General features: G+C 41.1%; 1 protein-coding gene across 8 annotated transcripts in view; it reads right to left on the bottom strand.

The window, feature by feature from the left end:
* The window catches only part of PTPRC (protein tyrosine phosphatase receptor type C), a 72,137-nt gene that overhangs the window by 24,369 nt on the left and 20,847 nt on the right, over positions 1–26,921 (bottom strand). Inside the window, exons 3-9 of one of the 8 annotated variants that reach the window (XM_069862506.1) lie at positions 9,806–9,901; positions 8,932–9,012; positions 8,556–8,582; positions 7,965–8,102; positions 7,125–7,211; positions 1,061–1,093; positions 60–278 (exon numbers count right to left, since the gene is read on the bottom strand). In XM_069862506.1, coding sequence (XP_069718607.1) covers positions 60–278; positions 1,061–1,093; positions 7,125–7,211; positions 7,965–8,102; positions 8,556–8,582; positions 8,932–9,012; positions 9,806–9,901 — 681 coding nt within the window. The remainder of the gene's footprint in view (positions 1–59; positions 279–1,060; positions 1,094–7,124; positions 7,212–7,964; positions 8,103–8,555; positions 8,583–8,931; positions 9,013–9,805; positions 9,902–26,921) is intronic. The other 7 variants (XM_069862507.1, XM_069862508.1, XM_069862509.1 and 4 more) reach the window with 7 other exon arrangements.

The raw sequence follows: 26,921 nt of genomic DNA, 5'->3' as shown, positions 1-26,921 counted from the left end.
ACGTCAAAAGAGCCCCAGACCAAATAAACAGAAAACTACTAAAACCCTTCTATACCTACCAGGTGGAATAATAAGATAATTATCTTTGCATTTATCAGTTCTAACTGTATATCGCATGCATCTCTGAAGTTTTATTGTATTGTTGCTGGAATATACACTTAAGTTCCCATCAGGCTTCAAAATAACATATTCTCTGTTTTCTCTGAGATTTTCCAGTGTAACTTCAGCCATGTTATTCTCATCTTTTACACTTGCTATATTGCTGGTAGAAACGATATCTAAAAGAGAAAGATAAAGTAGCAGTCAATGATTTTATGACAATTTAAAAGAACCACTACATTTTTTATGACACTACCATGTGCACTTTAAGAATCACAAAATATAACAAAATCCTATGTTCCTTATTCAATTTCAATTTTTGTTTGTCTTTTACTTTGAAAAATTGTTTAGTCAAAACAGAAAATTTCCTCAGGGAAATAGTCTTTTAAATAATTCTCTAGTTAGGAGAACAGAAGAAATAAAAAGATGAACATTTCATAACCAGGCTTTCTTTAATTTAAAAATGTCAGTTCAAAGTGAAATACATTGTTTTGACACATTGAATCATTTTTTGAAAAGAAATTTCAGGTTTTCTTATTCCAACTGTTTCATAATCATCTAGCAAATAGTGGCTACACTACAGTTTATGACTGAAAATCAGAAAGGAGAGGTCTCTACTTCTGAAGAGAGACAAACCAGTGTACAAACATTGGTTTTACTCTACTTATGAACTGCGGTTTGCAGCATCTGATTACCAGCATGACAAATTAGAAAGGGCCTAGTAGAATGAAGACATCTTTTCTGCAGCCCTGGTATCAGCAGTTTAGATATCAGCAGCAGGGCACTATAACAGAACTGTAAACGGAGATGAGAAGACCAGAAAGGCTAATAACTTTAATCCTACTCTTCCAGAATTGGAAAATAACACAAGATACTAACTGATAGTTTTACTCATCAGTTTTTGAGTTTACTGATTTGGTAAAATTTCAGGACCAAGAAAAATAAGGGGTTTGGTTCTTACCACAAGGTGCTGGTGTTGTTTCTGGTGCAGGTTCTGTAAGAAAAGCAAACAAAATGAAGATGTAGCTCAGCAGGTTGGATTGTTGGTTTTTTTCACAGAACATTGGAGGAAGGTAGTTGGTACTGCCCCAAACTCTTCATCCAATATATTCAGTAAAAGTAACTGTATTTTGTACTGCACTCACATTTTAAAAGGAAATCAGCTACATATAACAGCCTTTTTTAATTCATTGTTTTAGGGATCATCTGTCTTTCCTCATTTTCCAATGACATCACGACTACAAATAAAACTAGTTATTAATAACATTTCTGCATACAAAGCTACGGAAGAAGACTTCTCCAAAACACCTTAGAGGTAATAAAGGTTCTACTAGGAAGGTGATACAACTGGCAGCCCAGCTAAAGTGCCTCTATACAAACGCACCAAGCTTGGGTAACGAGGAGGAGGACCTGAAAGCTACTGTGCTGCTAAAAAGCTATGATCTAGTTGCCATCATGGAAACTTGGTGGGATGAATCCTATGACTGGAGTGTGGCTATCGACAGCTACAGGCTGTTCAGAAGAGACAGACCAGGAAGGAGAGGTGGAAGTGTTTCTCTCTGTCTTGGGAAAGGGATAGAATGTGAAGAGCTGTCACTGAAGAGTAGCCACAAACAGGTTGGAAGCTTGTGGGTCAGAATTAAAGACAGAGGAGCCAACGGGAACCTTGTGGTTGGTGTATACTACAGGCCACCCGATCCAGGAGGGTCAACCAACGAAGGCTTCTTCCTCCAGCTGCAGGAGGCTTCATGCTCACAAGCTCTCATCCTGCTCGGGGACTTCAACCACCCTGATAAATGCTGGAAAAGTAGCATGGCAAGATGTAGGCAATCCAGGAGATTCCTGGAGTGCATTGAAGATAATTTCTTGACCTTATGGTCACCAATACAAGTGAACTCATCAGTGATATTAGGATTGGAGGCAGCCTGGGCTGCAGTGATCACACACTGGTGGAGTTCAAGGTCCAGAAGGATATGGGACAGGCGAAGAGTATAGTCAGGATCCTAAATTTCAGGAAAGCAGACTTCCAGCTCTTCAGGGAGTTACTCGGTAGGATCCACTTGGACATAGTCCTCTGAGACAAGGAAGCGGAACAGAGCTGGAAAATATTCAAGGATGCTTTCCATAAAGCACAAGAGCACTTAGTCCCCATATGCAGGAAATCAGGCAGGGAAAGGAAGAGACCAGTGTGGCTGAGTCGAGACCTGCTGATTGAACTAAAGAAGAAGAGGGAACTGCACAGGCAGTGCAAGCAGGGACAGGGAACCTGGGATGTGTATAGGGACACTGCCCAGTTGTGTAGGGATAAGGTCAGGAAGGCCAAGGTGCAGCTGGAGCTGAACTTCGCAAGGGAAGTGAAGACCAACGAGAAGGGCTTCTATAGGCACATCAATCAGAAGAGGGAGGTTAAAGAGAACGTACCCCCACTGATGGCTGGGAATGGCGGCCTTGTATCAAAAGACAAGGAGAATGCTGAGGTACTTAACATTTTTGCCTTAGTCTCCACTGATAACTTCTTTCCTCACCCATCCTGGGTCATGGGATAACAAGATGGTGAGCAGGGGGGTAAACCCTCTCGCACAGTACAGAAGGATCATGTTCATGACCACCTGAAGAACCTGAACATACACAAGTCTCTGGGACCTAATGAGATGCATCCCAGAGTCCTCAGGGAATTGGCTGATGTGGTTGCCAAGCCACTCTCCATGATACTTGAAAACTCGTGACTGGAAGAGTGACTGGAAGTCCCTGGTGACTGGAAGAAGGGTAATATTATGCCCATTTTTAAAAGGGGTAGAAGAGATGACCCTGGGAACTACCTGTTAGCCTCACCTCTGTGCCTGGGAAGATCATGGAACAGATCCTCCTAGAAGCTCTGTTAAAGCACATGGAGGACATGGAGGTGATTAGTGGCAGCCAGCATGGCTTCACCAGGGGCAAATCCTGTATAACCAACTTAGTGTCTTTCTATGATGGGGTAACCACAGCAGTGGGCACAGGTAAACCGAATGATGTGATCTACCTGGAATCCTGTAAAGCCTTTGACACAGTCCCCCACAACATCCTTCTCTCTAAATTGGAGAGATATGGATTTGATGGGTGAACTGGTCAGTGGATAAGAAACTGGTTTGATGGTTTTATTCAGAGAGTAGTGGTCAATGGCTCAAAGTCCAGATGGAGATCCATGACAAGTGGTGTCCCTCAGGGGTCCCTTACTGGGACCGGTGCTGTTTAATGTCTTCATCAAGGATAAAGACAGTGAGATTGAGTGTGTGTTCAGCAAGTTTGCAGATGATACCAAGCTGAGTGGTGCAGTTGCCACACTGGAAGGACAGGATGTCATCCAGAGGTACCCGGACAGGCTGGAGAAGCAGGCCTGTGTGTACCTTATGAGGTTCAACAAGGCCAAGTGCAAGGTCTTATACCTGGGTTGGGGCGATCCCCGATTTCTGTGCAGGATGGGGGATGATGTGATTGAGAGCTGGCCCGCGGAAAAGAGCTTGGGGATGCTTGTTGACAAGAAGCTCAACATGAACTGGCAATGTGTGCTCGCAGCCCAGAAGGCCAACTGTATCTTGGGCTGCATCAAAAGAAGCGTGGCTATCAGGTCGAGGGAAATGATTCTGCCCCTCTGTTCCACTCTTGTGAGACCTCATCTGGGGTACTGTGTCCTGTTCTGGAATCCTCAGTGTAAGAAGGATATGGAATTGATGGAACAGGCCCAGAGAAGGGCTACAAAGACGGTCTGAGGGCTGGAGCATCTCGCATAAGAGGACAGGCTGAGAGAGTTGGGCGTGTTCAGCCTGGAGAAGAGAAGGCTCCAAGGAGATTTTATAAAAGCCTTCCAGTACCTGAAAGGGGATCTACAAGAAATCTGTGGAGGGACTGTTCACAAAGGCTTGTAGTGATAGCGCAAGGGGGAATGGATATAAACTGGAGAGGGGCAGATTTAGGCTTGATATAAGGAAGAATTTCTTCACCATGAGAGTGGTGAGACACTGGAACACGTGACCAGGGAAGTTGTGGCTGCCCCGTCCATGGAGGTGTTCAAGGCCAGGTAGGATGGGACCTTGGGCAGATTGATCTAGTGGGATGTCCCTGCCCATGGCAGGGGGGTTGGAACTAGATGACCTTTAAGGTCCCTTCCAACCTAAACTACTCTATGATTCCATGATTCCCTTGATCCAAGAGGAAGGGGTTAGAGACTTGCTTGGCCAATTAGATACTCATAAGTCTATGGGGCCAGATGGGATCCACCCAAGAGTATCGAGGGAGCTGGTGGATGTGCTTGCCAAACGGCTTTCCATCATCTTCCAGCATTCCTGACTGAGTGGGGATGTTCCACTTGACTGAAGGCTGGCTGATGTTACACCCATTTACAAGAAGGATCAGAGGGAGGATGCAGGAGACTACAGACCTGTCAGTCTGACCTCGGTGCCTGGGAAAGTCATAGAACAGGTGATCTTGAGTGCCATCATGAAGCACATGCAAGAGAACCGGATGATCAGGCCCAGTCAACATGGGTTCATGAGAGGCAAGTCTTGCCAAACTAACCCGATTGCCTTCTATGACAAGGTGACCGGCTTACTGGTTGAGGGAGAGGCTGTGGATGTAGTTTTCTTGGACTTCAGTAAAGCCTATGACACAGTTTCTCACAGCATTCTGCTTAGAAAACTGGCTGCCATTGGCCTGGACAAGCGCACACTCTCCTAGGTGGAAAACTGGTTGGATGGCCGGGCCCAGAGAGTGGTGGTGAATGGAGTTAACTCCAGCTGGAGGCCAGTGACAAGTGGGGTTCACCAGAGCTCAGTGCTGGGTCCAGCCCTGTTCAATGTCTTTATCAAAGAACCTGGATGAAGGCATTGAGTGCACCCTTAGCTAGTTTGCGGACGACACTAAGCTGGGTGGAAGCGTGGATCTGCTGGAGGGTCGGGAGGCTCTTCAAAGGGATCTGAACAGGCTGGACCACTGGGCAGAGTCCAATGGCATGAGGTTTAACAAGGCCAAGTGCCAGGTCCTGCACTTGGGGCACAACAACCCTATGCAGTGCTACAGACTAGGGGAAGAATGGCTTGAGAGCTGCCTGGAGGAGAAGGACCTGGTGGTGTTGGTTGACAGCAACTGAACATGAGCCAGCAGTGTGCCCAGGTGGCCAAGAAGGCCAACGGCATCTTGGCTTGTATCAGAAATGGTGTGGCCAGCAGGCCCAAGGAGGTCATTCTCCCTCTGTACTCGGCACTGGTAAGATCGCTCCTTGAATCCTGTGTTCAGTTCTGGGCCCCTCATCACAAGAAGGATGTTGAGACTCTGGAGCAAGCCTAGAGAAGAGCAACAAAGCTGATGAAGGGGCTGGAGAACGGGCTGGAGAACAAGTCTTATGAGGAGCAGCTGAGGGAACTGGGGTTGTTTAGCCTTGAGAAGAGGAGGCTGAAGGGAGACCTCATTGCTCTCTACAACTACCTGAAAGGAGGTTGTAAAGGGGGGAGCTGGTCTCTTCTCCCAAGTGACAGGCTACAGGACAAGAGGGAATGGCCTCAAGCTGCACCAGGGGAGGTTCAGACTAGATATCAGAAAGAAGTTTTTCACAGAAAGGGTCATTGGGCTTTGGAACAGGCTGCCCAGGGAGGTGGTTGAGTCACTGTCCCTGGAGGTATTTAGAAGACGAGTAGACAAGCTGCTCAGGGACATGTTTTAGGGGCAAATAGGAATATTTGGAGTCAATTATCCAAGAGGTCTTTTCCAACCTGGAGATTCTATGATTTTCTGATTCTGTGAGTTCAGAATACCCCATTCTTATAGCTGTATGATAAGCTATTGTGTTTTCCCAGCTTACGTACAATGTGGCACAGCTAACTGAACAGTATCCAATGTCACTAAATTAACAAAATTTACCTGCTTTTGCATAGCTATTCTTTCCTTTAGAAAGAGATTTATGCAGAGGTACAGATTGTTTTACAACTACTTTAGCATTAAACACTCAAAAGCAATTACGATCTGTTATTCAGAAAACCTGCACAGAACCTTGAGCAAAGAACTTAATCCTGAAAACCAGTACTTAAAATATACTAAGGTATAAGTATTACCAAAAGAGATTGACTGTAATGAAAGTGTAAACTGAGAGGGTCCAGCACAGTTTTACTAAGATGGTTAGAGGCAGAAAACCCACAAGTAAAAGCTAAGCTCAGTCAAAGAGCTGACAGCAGCCTACAGCTACTTGAAGGGCAGTTACAAAGATTATAAGACTCCAGCTCCTGGATGTAATTTGCTCAAGTACACATTTGTATTTTACTGACTTGAGTAATTCCTTACAGCCCAATTGCAATAATAATGTGAGTAATAATATTAGATCCAAAGAAAATAGTACTGCTGAGAGAAACAAAAGAAAAGCCACTGGAAAACTTAGAAGCTCATAGATCTGTAGATGTATAGCTTCCAGTACTTAATGTGGGCCTATAGGATAGATGGGGACAGAATTTTTGGCAAAGTCTGTTGTGAGAGGGAAAGGAGCAGTGGTTTTAAACTAGGCGAGGGTAGATTTAGACTGGGTGTAAGGACTGGGTATAATATGGGTAGTGAAGCACTGGAACAGGTTGCCAGGGAGGTAGTGGAGGCCCCATCCCCGGAAACATTCGAGCTTAAGCTGGATGGGGCTCTGAATAACCTGATCTAGTTCAATATGTCCCAGTTCCTGCAGGGGAGTTGGACTAGATGATCTTGCTCTTGGACAAATTTCGGTGAATATCAAGAGGAGTACTGACACAATGATTGAGAGATTTACCCTCCTACTATACCACTGTGCGGAAATAATTTCTATTTTCCACTTGCTTGACAAGTAGCAAATTTAATATCTTTAATATTAGTCATTAAATATTAATAAGAATGCTAAAAACACCCTTAAGTTTAACGCACTTGTAGGCCTAATTTGTATGCTTAGTTACAGAAAAGAAATTCAAAACTAATTATTTCTAACACATTTTCTGTGCTTGCTGTATCGTAATTGTGATAACTGTGTGCAAGTTTGTCACCGATTGTATAAGAGGGGATGATTCCAGTGTTTGCTGGCATGCTGACTGGTGAGATGGTGCTGTGCAAGGATGTTGAATTGTAATCATCTGTAAGGAGATAAACAACAATTTATCATTAAAACTAAAATTAATTATTTCATCTAGCTATGTCATCAGAAAAGTCCTATACTACAGCCCTTCACTGATTTTTTTTTAATTCTGGAATATTTGTAATTTAGAGAAGAGCACTGAAAGAAAAAGAACTTGTTAATACATTCAATAAAACAGAAAATGAGTATTTTAAAAGAAAGCAATCTTTTAGAAATATGCCACCTTCTGTTGAATTTTACAATGTAAAGGACATTATTTTTGTCATTATTGAGGCATAATGTAGGACAGAAACAACATTAAAATGTCATGAAGTGGGAAGAACATTGTGTCATGTTCTTATAGTACAACCCTGTTAGGAATAGTACTTGTACTGTTTCAGAAACAAGCGGTCCAGTAGCGTTTGTTTGCCAAATCACATACCTTACTCACTGTATTACTTACTGTACCTCCCTGCTTATAAACCACTGACAGGCTTCTCCATTCTCTTTTAGGTCCATTCCTATTGCTTTTGCTTTGGCAACAGCCTCGTTGACAGCAGGTGGCATTTTGATAGCACTGTGCTGACTACAAGACTTGGTCACCACATACCAGACCCTGGAAATAAATCTGGTATTGGCACAATGCCAAATTGCAGATACCTCTTCTATTTGGTGAACTGTAAGCTGGAAAAGTCTACTATGAGGATGAATTAGTTAGCTTTCCCCTACAGTTCAGTGACTAGCGAGTAGCATCCCAAGGAAGATGGCAAACCTGATGAAGCATTCTCGAAGGCAATGGGAGTGGGTGTGGTGAGGGGAGCACTGCTGTTGCGTGGTGGGTTGCTGAGTCCCATGGCAGGGACAGAGCCTGCATGCGTGGAGAGATGTGTGCTGTCTGCAGGAGAGACACCTGTGGTGAGAGGTACAGCAGTTTTGTTAATGCTTTGGAGGTTGTGCAGTTGTGGAGGGACACAAAGCTGCACATGACAGAGGACTCTGCTGTGCTGGAGCACTCTCGTACTCAGGCACTGTGTATTTGTTAGTAAGCAAAGGCACACCAAATGCTTAAGGTGTTAGGGGGGTCCAACAGGTGCTAGCTGAACAACCAGTAAGCATAATCCCTTTTAGTGCTGGCTACACCTCTGTCATGCTAAATGTTGTGGTTTAAAATATACCCAAATTCATGACTCAAAAGAGAGTTGTCTCATGTTCTTGCCTCTTAAGACAGCATGTTTCATTTCATTAGGCTGAATGAAGGTCATTATACACTGTGAGAAAACTACACACAGCAAAAGGGAAGAAGAAACTATCAGAAAAAAAAAAAATTAATGCAGTTCTGTCATGTAAATTAAAAGTTTCTTACCAGGTGTAGTTGCTGATGACTCGGAATCTTAAAAAGAGAAGGAGAGAGAAAGTGTAAATTAAACTTTTCAAGGAATCAAACTCAATCATATGCAAAAAATATAAAAAGAAATAGTCCTTCCTCCCAGCTATCAGCTTTCCCCAGGGAATTATACACTCTTAAGTAATATTTAGTGACTTGCAGCAACAATCAAACCCCCAAAATATCAAGCATATGATATGTAGGCTAATATTATCCATATTAAAAACACTTTTCCTTGAGCCAGGAGTCTATGCTGTGCAGCCTGAGGGATGGAGGCAACATCAGCAAGGCTGTGGTGGCTGGCAGTTTAGCTGAAACAACAGTAGCAATGTCGCAGTCCTGAATTCACCATTACCTTCAGTGGTGCCTGGAGGTGAGAGTGATGTGGAGCGTGCAGGTGAAGGAGAGCTGGCGTTTGCCAGACTTTCATTTCCTGCTGCACAGTGGAGAAAAAAATATCATCCTGTGAGCAATGCATGGAATTGAGAAACTCATTGCAAGCAGAAAGGCTAGCAGCTGCTCTCTCAATTATGTTTCTCCCTCCAGCTCTGTCTAGAAGAACATGTTCACATTGCTCTCCAGCAATCTGCTTGGATTTATTGCAAGGGCATGGCTTGTGATTGGGTCTGTAAGACCACTAATTCCAAATTCCCACCAAATTGTCTAGGATGTCTTTGTGGCAAAGAGATCTGATCATCCTTCAGCAAGGTGTGGGGGGACACTGATTTCAGGTGTTTGAAAATGCCAGCCGAAGAGGCTGAAATAAGTGCAGCTTGCAAGAAACCTCAGACTGATTGGAGTGGTTTTTTTGTGCATTGTTGACCTAAGAAGGACCCTCTTCCCCCACTCCTCATATGCTGCTGTGGTGCCAGAGGTGCTCTGCGTGGATTGCAGTATGAGTGCCACTGTGACAGCTCAGCATGAAACTCTTGTCTGAAAGCTCAAAGGGAAGAGGGTTCTATAAGGAAATTAGAAATTCATAACAGCTGGATGTTATAGCTTGACTGCTAATCACTTTCTTTGAAAAGTTGTTCCAATTCCCTACCTTTGATTTAATTAAAATAAGAAAACTAGTTATGTCCTCAATTACATATAATTGAGCTCAGGCAACATAAATCACCAGATTGCTTCAAAAGTGACAGAGTTAACCAACATGTGATAGAAGTAGATGCCAGTTAAGCTAAAATAAGAGAAGAGCAGCAATGCCATGGCCCTAAATTCACCATTACCTTCAGCAGTGCCTGGAGGTGAGAGTGGTGTGGAGCGTGCAGGTGAAGGTGACACAGAGGGGGGAAAGCTGGCTGTTGCCAGAATTTTGTCTCCTGCTACACAGTAGGGAAAAAACATCAACAAGTGAGCAATGCATGCAGGTGGGAAGTTCATCCATAGCAGAAAAAAGGCCAGTAGTTTGTATGGCTTTCTCTGAACAACATTCCTCAGGATAGATTTGACTGGCAGATACTTAGATATTTTCATTTTTAACAATGCATTTTGCAATAGGAAAAACCAAAAACCCTTGAAATTTTTCTCATCTTCATATGGCAACACATACAAGTACAAGTAATATCGAGTACAGGATGACTTTTCACTGAATGCAGAATCAGTGTATTGCTAAGAAGAGATACTAACTCTAATTCTGTTGTCTCTTACTCATTTTAAGGATTAGAGGCTTCCACTTGGACGTAAGAATCCTGAAAGCTGTCACTAAAACACGTCTGTTCCCTCAAGACATCTCTCTCTAACACAGCCTGGTATAATTTTGGAAAGGGACGAACTTCCATTTGTTTACACATTCCTTGCTGTGGCTGTCCACAAACTTTCATCCCCCCTTTTGGCTCTTCCTTTCTCTCCCTTTTTCTAGTAGTTCTTTCCCATTGTGTTTCTTTCTCGGATTTGTTTTGCGGTGGGGGGTGTTGTTTTTTCAGATAGTACTTCACTATTTATAATTTCTTTGTTACTTCAGTTTCTCTACACAGCACTTCAAAACCATTGTAGGTATATTCTTCTGAAAATAAACTCCTTCAGCCTTTAAAACAAAGCTCCCTGTTTATGTGAAAAACTGCAGTAGTTACGAAGGATACATGTTCTATTGCCCTGTTCATGTGCCAGGGTCATGCTTAAGACAGAACTCCCGGAACTCTGAAGACTTCTCTCCTCATTGACCCAAAAATATATGTGTTTATATGTGTTGGCTGCTCGATAGCCATAATGGATTCTGCACCTAGTATGGATAGTTCATAAGACTGAGAACAGCCACTAAAAAGCACTGCCATTGATGACAAAGCCACTTCTGGAGATGGAGCTATTTCTTTATGCTCAGAACTGTCACAAAATGTGTATAAGCCATAATATTAAAATAAATGTAATCAAAAGCTAAGCACTCCTTTAGAGAGCAGTTGAATTTGTTGTGGACTGTACATTTTTGAAAATCTCTTCCTACAAATTAAAATTTGGAAAAAGCCAGTAGTCTGATATTTTCAAGAAAAAGTATCAACAGAAGTCAAATGAAGCTTAGCTAAAAATAGTAAAGCAGTAAAGTAGATGATCTGTTGAACTATCAATGTGTCTTTAGCATATAAAATATCTAGTAAGGACTGGAATATTTATCCACAGCAATTGTATTATTGTTTAATGTACACAAGTAATTGTGTACATTAAACTTCCACAAACTGTATAAAAGCTAGCAAGTATATTCATTCATTCCTATTTGCTATGAGCAATTCATTTCAAGGTATCTTAAATGTTTCTTTCAATGTTTCTGAAATTCACTGTTTGAAAGCTGGCAGTTGGTCACTCTAAATTCCACAACATTATTTTTCTTTCTTCAACTGGCTTATCAGCTGAAGATCAATTAATCTCCCTCCTTCCCAAATCTTACTTTGGTTTAGTACATTAAATATACCTCAAGCCCAAAATTAACTTTCTGTGAGCATTTATGCAGTTCAGCTTTCACTTAAGTAACTGTTTCCAAGAAACAAATAAAATGTGTTGCAGGAAAAGTCCTAGATGAAACTCTGCTCAGGGATACTGAAACATTTAGGAATTCTTTACCAGCTATTTACTGATGTCTAATGCGAACACAGTGGAGATAAAAAAATGTATGTTTCAAAATTCCTTCTTACAAATTAAGTAAGATAACATGAGCAAAAAAAGAGCTCATAAGCTTGTAACGGTGTTATATTTCTTACTGCCCCATTCACATTTTTAAGATTCCCATGAAAGTCAACTTCCCCAACTTTTCTCTTTTAAAGGTATGAATAATGCTACTAACTTAAACATTCCTTGAGTTTTATCACTCACACAGGCTGACCAATGATAAAAGTCACACATGATCATAGAACTCGAGGTTGGAAGTGACCTCAAGATCATCTGGTCCAACTGCCCGGCTCAAACGAATGTCAACTATAGCAGATCACTTCTTAAAACAGTTTGGAAAATGATAGCACTAGGTCACACTTCTTTCTTCAAAATAAGCACTGGCATTTCACATAATTTCATGTCAGTTTTATGTCCCTGTAAGTATTTTAAAGGCTTCCCGCTCTTCTATGATTCTATTCTAGTATATGATTTATTATAGCCATGGAATAGGACACAGTTCAAGAGAATTCAGTAGGTGGCACCAGAACACTAAAAAATTCCTCTCAAGCAGCAAAGCAGATACATTCCCCCATATAATCATATCAAGAGATATTAGGTAAACGGAAGGAAAACAAAAGGTCCCAACAAACCAGACTGTTACTCCAATATTAATAAGCATATTGCTACAATTATTTTTTTTTCACAAAATTTCCCACAGCTAAGTATGTCTGAGCTAACCTTGGGTTAAGTATGTCTGAGCTAACCTTGGGTTAACATAGCTAACCTCAAATTCAAAACTGTATGCTCATATTTATGTTCTAAAACATAACTCTGGAATCTTTAAGGCTGAAATCTAAGAATATCTTTAACATTTAATAATAAATAATTTAACCTTTAATAATAAACAATTTAACCTTTAATAATAAACATTGCTTGACCCCAAATAATCATGCTGTGCAGTATGAAAACCTGACAATTACTAAACTAAGCAAATTGCTTTTGGTTTAAATAGGAACTATTCCAAACCTTTTCTCAAATCTTAAACTGCATCCAGCCATAAGACATTTTTAAGATTATATGCGTAGAATAGGCTCAGATAACCCAAGTGGAAGAATTAAAGTATACGAAAAGCTCCTACTTTGGAAGGAACTTTCTGAGCTTCCCTTTCCCTTCTCTTGATTTGGCCACCAGTCAGTTCCTGATGACTTATCCAAAAGATTTGCAGCCCATCAGCAATGTTTGAGCAGATCTGGCCTTAGTAAAGTGCCCTGCGAAAAGACACAACCAACACATCCCACAGGCAGATGGGAGTTTAACTGATTACTTTCTTTCTCTTTCCTCTCTGGCTAACATTTGGCAGACACAGTGCAGCTGCTGCTTGAGAGAAAAGTCTCAGATGAAATGACAGGCTGTCAATGAAATACACCTAAAATGGTTGAGCTGACCACTCTTTCTCCTGAAAGCTCGAAGACTTCAGGCCCTGGATGTGAACACGGGACTACTATATTTTGAAGAAACCTTTCAATGTTCAACAAGAGGAATAAATGGAAAAACTGTGAAACAACCCAAGCCACACACAAAAGAGAAAAAAAAAGAGGCAAAAAAAAAAAAGCCAAACATTTCAAATCCCAAGGACAGCAGGCTGTACAGGCCACATTTGGAGGTACAGTAGCTGCTACATCACCAATGCAGTAGTGACTGTGCTCAATGCATTGAACTGTGGTTGCACTGATATGAGAAGTTACTGCTCCCTGCTGTCCTCTCAGGAAAGATAGAATAAAGTGAAAATGCTTTCCACTTGGCAGGACCAAGCAAGTCAAAAAGAAGACAATTCAAACCTAGGATAGATTAAAAAGACATTGTATTACAAGTAAGTCCGGAGTCTGACCTTCTCAAGCAGAAGGAAGAGCTAGAATACGTTTCCTGTGTGCATATATCATTAAAGGAAACACCAGCTGATAAGACCAAATCTTTTGAATCTGCATTAAAAGCCTAAAAACATTATCATGTTTCTGTGTGCAAAACTGATAACTGAAGGTCTTTTAAATCCATTCTGCTGTTTAATTTGCACTGTAGGTAAAATGGACCTAGTTTTGTGTTTCCTGATGGGCTGGACAGGGGTCTATGCATATCAGTAGCCCAGGCTGTCCTCTGTGAGCAGAGGATTGCTGCAGCATTGCACTCCTTGATGCACACAGCACAGAGATATATGGAAAAAGAGATCCTTTTCTGCTAATAGTGCATCTGGTGTTTTATCTAGCATGGTACTATAACAGCTGGCTCTTCACATCCAGCTGCACTCCACATGCATTTGACAGACCAGAGGAGGGGACAGGAGAAGTAATCCTTTCTCACAGACATGTGTCTGAAAAAAACATTGGCAATCGTGGTTTTTTGCCAGGAAAAAGTGCTTAGCGAATCTGCAGAGCTGCTGCCCTTTTCCCAGGATCTCTCTACCCTCTGGTATATTGGACAGACCCCAGCAACCCCACGGAACAGCACTTCACACAAAGCAGCTCGCGTATGTCCATATTCTACCTTCCCTCTTTTTGCAGCTGAACAGAACTGCTTCAGCAGGGTCAGGGCTCTTCACATCTGCACAGAAAGCAACAGGATGTGGTCTACTTGTTCAGATGGAGTAAAGCTCTTTGAGGGGGTCTTCTAGCAAACAGCACAGACATTAGTCAGCTCCACTGCAAGCCAATACTAAATTGCAAAAAAAGAACAGTTCCTGGTGGGAGGGGAGGGGTGAGTAAGGCAAGATGCCTTACAAAATGCTGCCAGCCACCCTTCTTTGATTCATTTTTAAACTTCAAGTAGGATAGGATGTAATTCACACCTACTTTAAGGCTCCCTTGTGCTGCCAGAACCAGCTAAACAGACATTACAGTAAAATGAGCATCAGGGCCAGAGATGTTTCGGATTCTTTTTGCTGCAGACACTAAATAAATGGATCCATTGCTACTTCATGAATAAATCTGGGCAGACCTATGAATAGGCTAGCAAACACTTAGACATCTGACCAATTCTATACCACGGAGGACCCCTCAAATTTTATAAGTAGGATCATGTTTGCTGAACTGCTTTCATAATCACAGACTGCAGAATTATGTGTTATTCTTTATCACTAACTCTGGGGAAGAAAAAAAATCCCATACTGTTCCCAGTTTCTGACAAAGAGCTGCTTTTAAAAATTGATTAAAAGAATGCCATATAAAATTCATATTAAAAATTTGTGAAACTTTGATTGTTCAGAAATTACTTGTTTGAGTTCAACTTGTAGAAACTTCTCAGGTAGCTGGGACACTTCAGAAGGTCCTAAAAAATGCCTACAGTTTTGGTCACTGAAGTTGTAGCCACAAAATCACTTCAAAGTATTCCAAAATCTAATAGGTAAAAATCTTCATAGCCCTACAACAATCATAGGAATGCTATAAATGGACTGTAGCTAAGAATTAAAACTAAGTATTAGAATTTCTATTCCTGCAGGCAATATTTACATTATTTATCTTCGCCGGAAAATAGAAATAAAAAATGAAAACGTAAATATTAATTTAACACTAGTTCCAAAATTTTTGACTGAGGAGTGCCAATTATTTCCTTTTGGCAGCATGATGTGACATTAATTTTGACTCTCCTAAATGATAATAAAATGTTTCCATTTTCATTTCTCAAAATATTCTCTTTTATACAAGTTCATCTACAATTACCTTCCAATAGAGGCTCCTTCAGGCACTTCAATCATTGCCTAGGAGCCAGACTCTGTCATTCTGCTTAGGAAACTGGCTGCCATTGGCCTGGACAGGAGCACACCCTCCTGGGTGGAAAACTGGTTGGATGGCCGGGCCCAGAGAGTGGTGGGAAATGGAGTTAACTCCAGCTGGAGGCCAGTGACAAGTGGTGTCCCCCAGGTATCAGTGCTGGGTCCAGTCCTGTTGAACATCTTTACCAGTGACCTGGATGAAGGCATTGAGTGAAGTGTTGATCTGCTGGAGGGTAGGGAGGCTCTGCAAACGGATCTGAACAGGCTGGACTGCTGGGCAGAGTCCAATGGCATGAGGTTTAACAAGGCCAAATGCCGCATCCTGCACTTGGGGCACAACAACCCTATGCAGTTCTATAGACTAGGAGAAGAGTGGCTAGAAAGCTGCCTGGAGGAGAGGGACCTGGGGGTGTTGGTTGACAGAAACTGAACATGTGCCAGCAGTGTGCCCAGGTGGCCAAGAAGGCCAATAGCATCTTGGCTTGTATCAGAAACGGCGTGACCAGCAGGCCCAGGGAGGTCATTCTCCCTCTGTACTCGGCACTGGTGAGACCGCTCGTTGAATCCTGTGTTCAGTTCTGGGCCCCTCACCACAAGAAGGATGTAGAGCAAGAAGGCTCTGGAGCAAGTCCAGAGAAGAGCAGCAAAGCTGATGAAGGGGCTGGAGAACAGGTGTTACGAGGAGCGGCTGAGTGAGCTGGGGTTGTTTAGTCTGGAGAATGGAGGCTGAGGGGAGACGTTATTACTCTCTACAGCTACCTGGCCGGAGGTTGTAGAGAGGAGGGAGCTGGCCTCTTCTCCCAAGTGACAGGGGACAGGACGAGAGGGAATGGCCTCAAGCTGCACCAGGGGAGGTTCAGACTAGATATCAGAAAGAAATTTTTCACAGAAAGGGTCATTGGGCACTGGCAGAGGCTGTCCAGGGAGGTGGCTGAGCCACCATCCCTGGAGGTATTTTAAAGACGGGTAGATGAGGTGCTCAAGGACATGGTTTAGTGATTGATAGGAATGGTTGGACTCGATGATCCAAGAGGTCTTTTCCAACCTGGTGATTCTATGATTTAATGATTGTATGATTCTTTCCTACGACCTTTAATCTTCAGTTAGAGTATGTATCTGGGGAGCGAAATGCTTTTTCATTCCTGAGAATGAAAAATGAATTCAGTGCTCAGACCTGAGAATTCAGTGCTCAGACCTGAACTGCATTGTGTTCAGTCTCCGTGAAAATCACATCTCAGAAATAAGTGATGGTCTAAATATGGTGGGATGTAGTATTTTTTTGAATGAAAATTGACCTTTGAAATTAATTCTTGTTCTTGGTTCCCAATGTCTATGACACTCCCCTTGCTGTCTAGCTCCCAAGTGAGTTGTCTCTGTCTTTCTCAGTTTCAGAGTCAACTGTAAGTGTCAAGCAGCATTTACAGCATTGGAGAAGGTAAAAAAATTCAAATTAACCACCAACCAAGTACAAGGGCAGCAGCCATAAGAAAGAGATGGAATAAAGAAGAATTTGTAGCTGGCAGATATAAGGAGAAATACAATGTTACAGGCTTAGAAATGCAGAGGAAGTATAAATACCAAAGGTTGTCAATATTCATCAGCTAAAACAAAGTAATACCAACATGTTAATATACAGACTCTGTCTTAAGGAAAGGATAAGAAGAAAAGCACAAGAAAAATACCGAAATATTTTTTTCTCAACTAACCTGAAATCTAATGAAATATTTCTGGCAAAGGCATTGTCTAATTCTGATTATGAGAATAAATTTAAGAGTTTAATTTGTTCAGACCAAAATCAAAATACAGAGAAAAAATAGACATTTCCCTCAAGAAATAGTAATTCCATGGAAACAATATTTGTTACAAATGAGATCTAGAATTTCTCAAAACCATAAGCTTGAGGTAGAACAAAAAACAAAAACTAACAAAACAAATATTAAAAGCAGCAAGTGAAATATTTTTTGCCGTGTACACAGCTCTTGCAAAAATGAAACAAATGTCCAGGAATACTGCGTGCTTAGCAGGCAGAGGGAAGGCACCAATTGCACTGCACTTTAAAAGACATCCTCCATCTTCATAGGAGGACTTTAACTACACTAACCCACTTGTACGACTACAGCTAATGATGCCTTTGCTGCTCTGTGGTTTCTCTGATGCTGTTTACTTCAGTTTTTCTTCTACAGAACCCTACTCAAAAGGAAGAGGGTGCAGCATACTGTGGTTTAGAGCTTAAGTGCTTCCAAATGGTGAAATTGAGTTACCATAGCACCCACATGCTCAAGCAATCAGACCTATCTTAGTGCTAAACCACAACTTCTCTAGTGCAGTCGTGAAATTTCCCTATTAAACTCCTTTTCACCAAATTTGCATTTGTAATTATTTTTAGTTGTACAGGTTCATTAATATGATACAGTGGAATGTGGCAATCTTTGGGATACTGTCCAGGCTGTTTTGCAGGGAGTACTTGTTGCCTGTGAACTGTCTATGAGAGGGAAGAATATGAAACCCTGATGTAACAGTTACTTCCACTGCAAAATGCTGACTACTGTCCACGGTCATTAAGAAACACCTGTATAAGAGAAATGGAGTATTGGCTGTGATACTTGCTCATCATTTTTGTGCTACATGCAAAAGAAAAACTGTGTTAATGTTTGATTCACCTTTTGTATATTTTTCAGTGTTGGTGCACGTATAAAGTCAAAAGCCAGACTCGTGTTGATACCATGCTAAACTTGTCTGCTGTCAAGGGCCAGCCCCTAACTTTAGTTATGACTTTTCTAGCCCTGCTGCACCTCCCTTAGTCTTACTTTCCCTTGTTTACCATAAGCAGAAAGAAACATTTGCCCCATATTGCTCTGCTAAATGATAACAACAGACTGGTTCTGGAATTGCTGAATGTATACTGTTTTTAGCAAGCAGAAGGAGGAAAGAGCTCACAGCTATTACATTCTCCTCTTAATTCCTACTCCCCTGTTTTTGCAGTTGCCACCTCTACCAGTCCTGGGGAGCTATTGAGCACAGCTGAAGACTGCTCATTTATCAAGAATTTTGATCAAAAAAGGATGCTGCTACCAAGAACTCACTGACTGAGTGTGAGATAGGGGCAAACTCCATCATCACAGTCTATCTCATTGGACCATGGTTTATTTAAGTATCTGAGCTGCTTCTCTGTCTCCCTCTGAGTTCCTTCAATATAAAAGCATTATGTGGTATTGTAGATCTCTTCCTTACTGCACATTACTGTTTACATATTTTTGCCGGCAATAGAAAGTGAATCCTTTCCTCTGCAGAACGGAAACAACTTGGAAATATTTCTCTAAACTATCTTTATTCAGCTCAAATGTCAAACCATAAACAGTCTACTACTATATGAATAGCAGCATTTTAGCCACTGATAGTATAAAGCCTGTTGAAATCACAAATATCTTCCATTTGGTACACATCTATTAGCATGAAGTCAGTGGATCAACACTTCTGTACCTACTGGGAGCATTATATCAGTGAGGACTCTAACAAATGCTTTTCAAAAAGACATAGCCCATGATTTTTAAAAAGAAATTAACATTTCTTTCAATAAATGACATCTGTCTATGAGTTTTTCCTTTTTGTAATAATATTTTTCTGTGATCTGTTGCTATGCAAAAGACCCAAACAAAAATATCTAACTGGTCTGGGGGAGCTGAGGGAGAAATGTAGGTGACAGAGAGAATTAGTTGATAATCTAGGTGCTCTGAATATCTATGTTTCAAACTGACATCACCTAGATTTGTATATACTTATCTTTCCTACAGAATAAGAATGAAGCACAATCAAAAATCCAAAAGAAAACACATAGGCTCTGATAAAACACTATAACATTTCCTTTAATCTTTTTTCTCTTTTTCTTCCTATAACCTTAGATGTATGTTGTATTCTAAGTCTCGCTTTCAAGGTAAGGTTGCTTCCTTTAAATTTTATTTTATTTAAAGTGCAGAAATATCAGTATTCCTCAATCCGAGACGTAACTGCTTGGTGCTATGTTCTACAGATGCTGTATATGACAATTTATGCCTGGAAAGATTTCAATCAAACAAGATGGAGAAAAGGAAAAGAACATTTTCAGTGTTACAAAGGGGAATATTAAGATTAAAATAAACAAACAAACCATAACACTTGAGACAGGCATTCACAAATTCTAAGAAAAAGTCCACTCTACCTACAGGATTCCCAAACAACAGTCTAGCTCAGTGTGAATTCACAAGTGCATCCTTTTATTATCACAAAGGGTTGGACCATAACCCTTCTTGGTTTTTAATGTATTGAGGAGTATTTTTAATGAAAAAGGACATATAAAGTTACCATAGGGGTGCCATGGCTTCATCTTAGCCAAGGGCTGAGGGGAGGCAAGCAGGTCTGAGTGGTGGGAGGAAGCTCCATGCCACTAAGAGAAGAGTGTGATGAATCACAGATCAGCAACCCACTAGACAGCAACACTCAATACTACTGCAAAGGTGTAACGGGGTACTTCTGGAGGCTGCTCTGACTCTCCAACAGCACCTGGATACTGGGACCAATACAGGCTGAGGACAGAAACAGCCCAGAGCCCCACAGAGCTTACCAAAGCAGCCACAAAACAAGCCACCTGTGGTTTAGTGGCACAGATAAATGTACAGGCAGTAGCTGCACTGTTCCCACAGGACAGTTCTTTCCCTCACCAAGTTAAAGCTTCCAGTAATTCAGTATTGCTGCAAAAATCACACATTTCAGATTATGACCTGTTTACAGAATTTCTCACACTTGCAGGAGATGCCAAGTGGCTCACAGGAGTGGTGATGTGAGGACTGTGGTGATGTTTGCTGCCCTGTTACAGTGCTGAAGTCTGGGGCTGGAGGGTAGTCAGCTGCTGTCTTTGATGAGCACAGATCCCATGGTTCTGATGAGCACATTAAAGTCAGAGAGAAGATCTGACTTTATCTGCTCCCAGGAATAAAATGACTGCTTAATTGAATTCTCTGACGGCTGAGCAGTTCAGCCTTAAAGAAAACTAACTGCCTTATTCTGCAGCAGAGTAAGGCACGTACCATTGTTCTGCACCTCCAGTGCACAGCTCTGGGTTTTACTGTGCTCAGTTACTCTGTCTGCACAGCCCCAGCCCTTGAAAGACCCTTAACTACAGAACAAATCAGGATAAAGATGTAGTTATAGCAAATCTTCCACAAAAATATCATTCTCCAGTGATCTGTCATTTGTATTTCTACAGCTTCTTGCTCTGAGTTTAACAGGACCCTCAGCAGTGCCTGTGCTCCGAGAGCCAAAGTCCCAGCCTCACATCTCCAAGCAGCTATGCTCTAAACTATCCTGCTAGTCTCAGTCATCTCCCATGACCCAGATTTCTTCCAGCACTGAGAGAAGATTCTAACCAGCATTGGCTGATAGACATCTAGCGTCTGTTTCTTAAAAGGATAGAGAGTACAGAGGGAAAAAATAATCAGCCAGCTCAGTGGTGAACTGTTCCCATACCAACTCTGCCTGCTGGGCAGTTTCTGCACCCTCCCGGGGCTGCCAGCTGCAGCCAGCAAACTCTCTTTGTTTCAAGGGAGTGATTTTACTTGGTTACTATCCTGACTTTTTCTTTTCCTCCAGATATTCAGGTCAGAAACGATCAGAATTTAGCATCTTTCATCAAATATGGTACTGAATATTTTTGTTGTTCATAGAAAAAACTGTAACAAAAAAATTGTTTACTGTTCAACAGCTAAGTCAACTGCATACTTGTTAGGGCATAATTTAAAACACAGTAAAATACACACAGAAAATGTTGATAAGAAACATCATATAAGGGTCAGATTCTACTACCATTAGTCATGCAAAAATCGATGGATGAGTAAATCATTCACTGAAGCATATAAATAACTTTTAGAAAAAATGCCTGTTAAAAATTATTTATATAGTTTTCCCATATAAACTCATCCAGAATCATTCATTTTTTTAATAGAAAAGCAAAAGTTACCAGAATTTACATTATAACTATTTCCTGTATTTGATATATAACCTGAAAACCATCTTGTACGCAGCCAGCATGAGGAAGGTTAGAACTATGACCAAATCCTACCCAGGGATTCCTTATTTCACTACTGTGTGAGTGATCAGATGTATGCTTCATCTCTCTGTCTCTGTAGCATCCCCTGAAAAGTGGGGATAGTGGCACTATTCTACTAAACTGGCATATTGCAATTAGAAATGCATTAAAAATTATGAAGTTTGCAGACAAGGGATCTGAAAGTGCTTTAAAAAAACGGTATGGTCACATCTGCCTGATTGCATAAACAGGAACAGTCGTAGGCTGCAAAAAGAGAAACTCCAAGAACTCCAGATCCCCAGAATGCCATGCACACACATATAAAAGCCTCTCACTATCTCAAAATCTGGATTGCAAAACCTGGGCAATGCCCCTTCAGGAATGCTAAGCTAGTGCTATCGAGAAAGAACCTGTACTTTACGTCATGCCAGAAGCAATGATGAACAGATTTCAGAACTGTTCTAAGCACACACAACTCCTCCCAAATTCAGTAAAACATTGGAATGAAAGTGGATTCACACTCCCATTTCCTTCTTTATTTTTCTTTTGAAAGTCAGATCATCAATTTTCCTGCCCAGCTTTGGGCAGTTATCTGCATTTTAAATGTGTCCTTTTTTCTCTTTTTCTGTTTGTTGTTTTCATTATAGCAAAAGGGAGATGGGAGCTCTGACTTTAAGTAACAATCTATCTGATGATCGTAAGCAAAAAAAAGGGTAAAGTAGTTCATCTGATTGTATTTGAAATCCTGTCCTGACCATACTGAAAAGCAATGTATGCTGAACATTCCAGGAGATGAAAATAAAAGCTCAGAAGGGAAGGACTCCACTTTGGTCACAGGGATTGTAGTGCCCCATATTCCAGTAAAGAACCTGAGAAATCTAAAGCTCAACTTCCTGAGGAACTGAACAAGACTAATTTTGGTATTGCTTTAAATAATTCAAGGCAAAAGGAACTTGAAAATCTACGCCTCCACCTTTTGTATGTGGCAAGAAATTCTCACTAGCATTTCATAAATACTTTCCTTTTCTTCCATTGGTATTATAATTATGTATTTTAAAAATACTAAGCGAGCAGCCTGGGAATGAAAAGTAAAATTGAAGATACTAGACAAAGATGCTAGACAATAATTTATTTAGGAAAAGAATTTTATGGACCTTTCAATGTATAGGGACCCAGCTTTGGCCTGAGGACATTTCCTAAGAGAACATCCAATTTCATGCTCCAAATAATTTTACACTCTTTGTATAGGCACAACAATGCACAAGGCAGGAAATTCAGACCTGTAAACATTTCTGGTTTTTAATAATAACAAAGATGCATATAGCGGCATTACACAACCGAAAGAACAACTCCCACTTGGAAGTGGTAGGTCAGAAACTGAATTTGATGTGTAAAACAAGTATCAGTTTGTATACACATATACACATAGACAGAGCAGTTTGGAAGCAGCATGTGCAATGTCTTCTGTGAGGACAGATGGAAAAGCTGAAGCAGAAAGACACAGTATGTGCAAATGTGGGTAAGATTTTATTCTTTCAGGGTCTATATTTTAACAGCATTTGGCTGAAATGCTGATTAATTTATGACCATGTGACCTGTTAAAATTAATTGCTCTTGCATTTTTAACTAAGGTAATATATCAGAAATTTTTAAATTGTGTAGCTAAAGACACACAGAGGTATTTTTCAGCACCTATACAGAATTTCATACATTTGCCAAACAAATTTGATAATATGAACAAACCTGAAAAGACAAAAAGATCTGCAAGGTCCTCAAGAAAGCACTTCTGCACGCAAATTCATCCTCAATTTCAGAAGGAATTAGCCCATAATTTGAATTAAGATGATGTTCTGAATCAGGACTGCTGCAGAGTCTGGCACGTAAGCATGTAGCAGATCCCAAACATTACCCCAGTAAAAAATACAAATAGGAAGTGCGGACTGGCAGTGCTTAATTCAGCACTTAGCTCTGCTGGCTCAGGAAGGCACGTGAGCTTTTTCTCTGCCCACCACTTGGTTCACATAGGCTAGCTCCAGCTTGGAATCACTTGGTTTTCCATGGGCTGCTCTACACCAACGTGTATGCTGTTAGGAGTACTTGGATAAACTGAACTATGAATATATAATCACAGAAAAATATGGGTTGGAAAGGACCTTTAAAGGTCATTTAGTTCAACGCCCCTGTCATGAGCAGGGAAATCTTCAACCAGATCAGTCTGCTCAGAGCCCCATCCAACCTGACCTTGAATGTTTCCATGGATGGGGCATCTACCACCACCCTGGGCAACCTGCTCCAACCCAAGGAAATTAAGGGCAGACCAACAGCAGATGCAGCAATGATGGTGTAAAGCAATCTGAAATAGTGCAGTGAAAGATAAAGCAGGAAACCACCAGCCTTTAAGTTGACAGGGACAAAGAAAATATTTATAAAGATCAGTAAACTCCCAGGAAAACAAGGAACACATTTATCAGGGAATGGAACTCCTTACCCAGGACATCATGTGTTTCTGTTAGGGAATAAGTTGCCAGTCCTCTAGGACTACAGCAAATTGTCTTTTACAGCATTTTTCTTCTGTCAATTCATTTTGGCAGACGCCTGTGGCAGATAGCTGCCCCAGAGGAATGTGGTTCTCTGATGAATGGAAATGGAACTTTTAAAAAAAGCAATCTCCAAAGAATGCAGTAAAACAGCAGTGAGGTCCCTAACGTCTCCTACATGAGCTGACATACCCCCTATGCCACCTCCCATCTTGAGTGACTGGGAAACGGGCTGTAGTGGAGGAGCTGGCTCTGCAGAGGTGAGTGATTGATGGCTGAGTGGGATCCCAGCTGGTATCATGGGGGACTTCTCAGTTTAGAACAATTGTAATCTATTTGACCATGGTTTTCTCCCTGGGAAATGAGAGTCTACAGTAAAAAAGGAACATGGGCTTCTGGCCAGAGTATCTCCTCTCCAGCCAGGAACACAGGTGCTTTTACTTGTGCAAAGTTACACAATGCTAAAATGTCTTAATCACAAAGCATGTTTTGTCTTTCGCTTTTAAGGTATTGGCAGTTACTAATGAAAGTAAACTTTCACCTCATCAATGTTAATGAGCTTTGGCACCACACTACAAAATGTAGTTGTAGAAATCCTGCTTCTATAGCTAGTTTTGTTAGTGCTTGTTCAGGGACCTCTCCATCTTGCTTTGCTGTACCCTGTAGTCATGCCCTTTTCATCTATGAGTCATTACAGTTAACCAGCTGCATGGCCCAACTCCTATTTCGGTATAAATCAGCTTCAGTTTAGAATTGAGTGGCTAACCATGGGAAGGATCCCATTGGCTTGTTACGTTTCTGCCTTTTGAGCTTAGGGGATGAAGTTGAGAGGTCAATGTTGATGTTTACCCATCAGTCAGCCTGAAGTTTTGGTTATTCTTCATATGCTCATTGGGCAGACATATAGAGATAACACATAAAATAGATAAAACCCACCGCAATCAACCACCTCACTAGGAAGGGGTAGAAGAACTATTTGAACATTTTAAAGTTACAAAACTGCTATTAAATGTGTTTGGTCTCTAGTAGTAACATTATCCAAAAAAATGTCTTAAGGTGTTCCTTCCCAGGCTATGCATTAATGCTGACACTTAAAAAAGCTTATGATACAGTTGTGATACATTAATGGGCTAAGAGAGAGATCTGGGGCTAGCTGCGGGTCCTGCAGGGCTCCACTGCTTTCTGCACATGCAGCAGGCAATGCTCCTTTCTGCTGGGAAGCCTAAAATTGCAAAAGCTACATGTGACTGGCTACTTCTTGTCTTCCCCATTTCCCTTCACAGATGGTTAGAAGTTCCTGATTCTGAACTTCTTCTCAAGCAGTTTCAGCAGCCTACCCCTAAACTACAATTTTACCATGTTCAAGGGGCTGATCTCTTCCTGCCTGGCTTTGTTCGTTATCTTAACCTCATGCATCTGCTTATGTCACGCTTCAGGAAACTGTCCATGATTCTGGTAATACCTTCACAGCACAAATATCTCCATCTAGAAGATGTGCCTGCTCTCCATAGCCTAAATACTGACCCTTCCTTGCACAAAAGTGTCACTACAGACTTGTAGTTTCTTCAGAATTGCCATCCAGACTGCCTGTTTTGGGATGCCTCAGTAGCTTATCTCACTGCCAATTTGATCAGAAATTCTGAGACTCTGAGGTGACAAGACCAAAGAGATTGGTTCAGTCTTCTACAAAAACAGTAATTTCAATATGCTTACCCAGCAAGCCTGTGACATGTGACCATAGCACTATGTTTATCTTCCTAGTCTTGACCAGATTTCACTGGGTGAACACTGTTTGACTTCAGGTAAAATACCAAGCTTAATGAAAATTCATGTTTCTTTTTAGATGACAACCTACTCATTTCAGAGGAATTTCCAAAATAGAGCTGGTCAGCTCAATTTAATAGTTTATTGCTACATATAAATAAAGCTTTAAGTTCCTACAATTATTCCTGCCAAACACAAGTATGAAAAGAAAATACCCATTTCTATCTAGTTAGATTAAGTCTAACCTCATCTAATATGTATAGGTATCCCAGAAACAGAACATAGTTGAATTTTTTTAATAATTTAAGTCTGCATATTTAACATCTTTTTAAATAAGAAGAGACATGGAAACTGAGAGTAAATAATGATTACAGATGTACAAGAAGATGTACTGTTAGCTACAGTTACGGAAATGTACTCATGTTAATTTGCCAGACAAATAGCCAGAGCTGGTTTTCGCTCCTCCTCTGACACCAACAGGAAGAAGCTGAGTTGCATCAGCAGATTATGTAGTTCACAAGACACGCTTTCAACTGTACAGAGTATAAGGGAAATCATGCATAACTTTTTCATTTCGGAGTTTTAACAGTGCTTGGAACTAATGGACTTCTTTCAATTTCCTGGTAAATGGCAGCCTGCAAGAACTATATGGTGTCACAGGATGTGGGTGCCATAATTTTATCTCCATTTTGCAGAGCACTGGTTGATACTTAGCAAACCAGCTCTCAGCTTGCATTGTAAGCAAGAGCCTTCCAGTTCCTGTGGCAAGGCTGCCTGTCAGCCCACAAATGAGTAAACTTCCTTACTGAGTTAAGGTGAATACTATCAGTATACAAAAATATTAACACATATTCTACATTGTTTGAAAACATAGAATTTTGCAAAAATAAACTACCAGAAAGTGTAGTCGCCCTAATGATTCATCTTTCGTTTTTAGGATGCTTCTTCAGCTACAAAGCACTATACAAGCAGCCTCTACAATGACACAAGCCTCATTGTACATCACAGAATGGGACAAATGTTATCTAAGAAATAAGACTGTTCGTAGTTTATGTCCATGAACGTTACACTGTACACAGAACATCGAGCGACAGTCCTGGATTAGGATGATTTGTGGTGCCCAGTACATACATCCAAGATATTTT

The sequence above is a fragment of the Phaenicophaeus curvirostris genome, chromosome 8 (genome assembly GCF_032191515.1).
Source record: "Phaenicophaeus curvirostris isolate KB17595 chromosome 8, BPBGC_Pcur_1.0, whole genome shotgun sequence".
NCBI lineage: Eukaryota > Metazoa > Chordata > Aves > Cuculiformes > Cuculidae > Phaenicophaeus > Phaenicophaeus curvirostris.
Note: the sequence above shows the minus strand (reverse complement) of the source record. Positions and strands in the feature narration are given on the sequence as shown.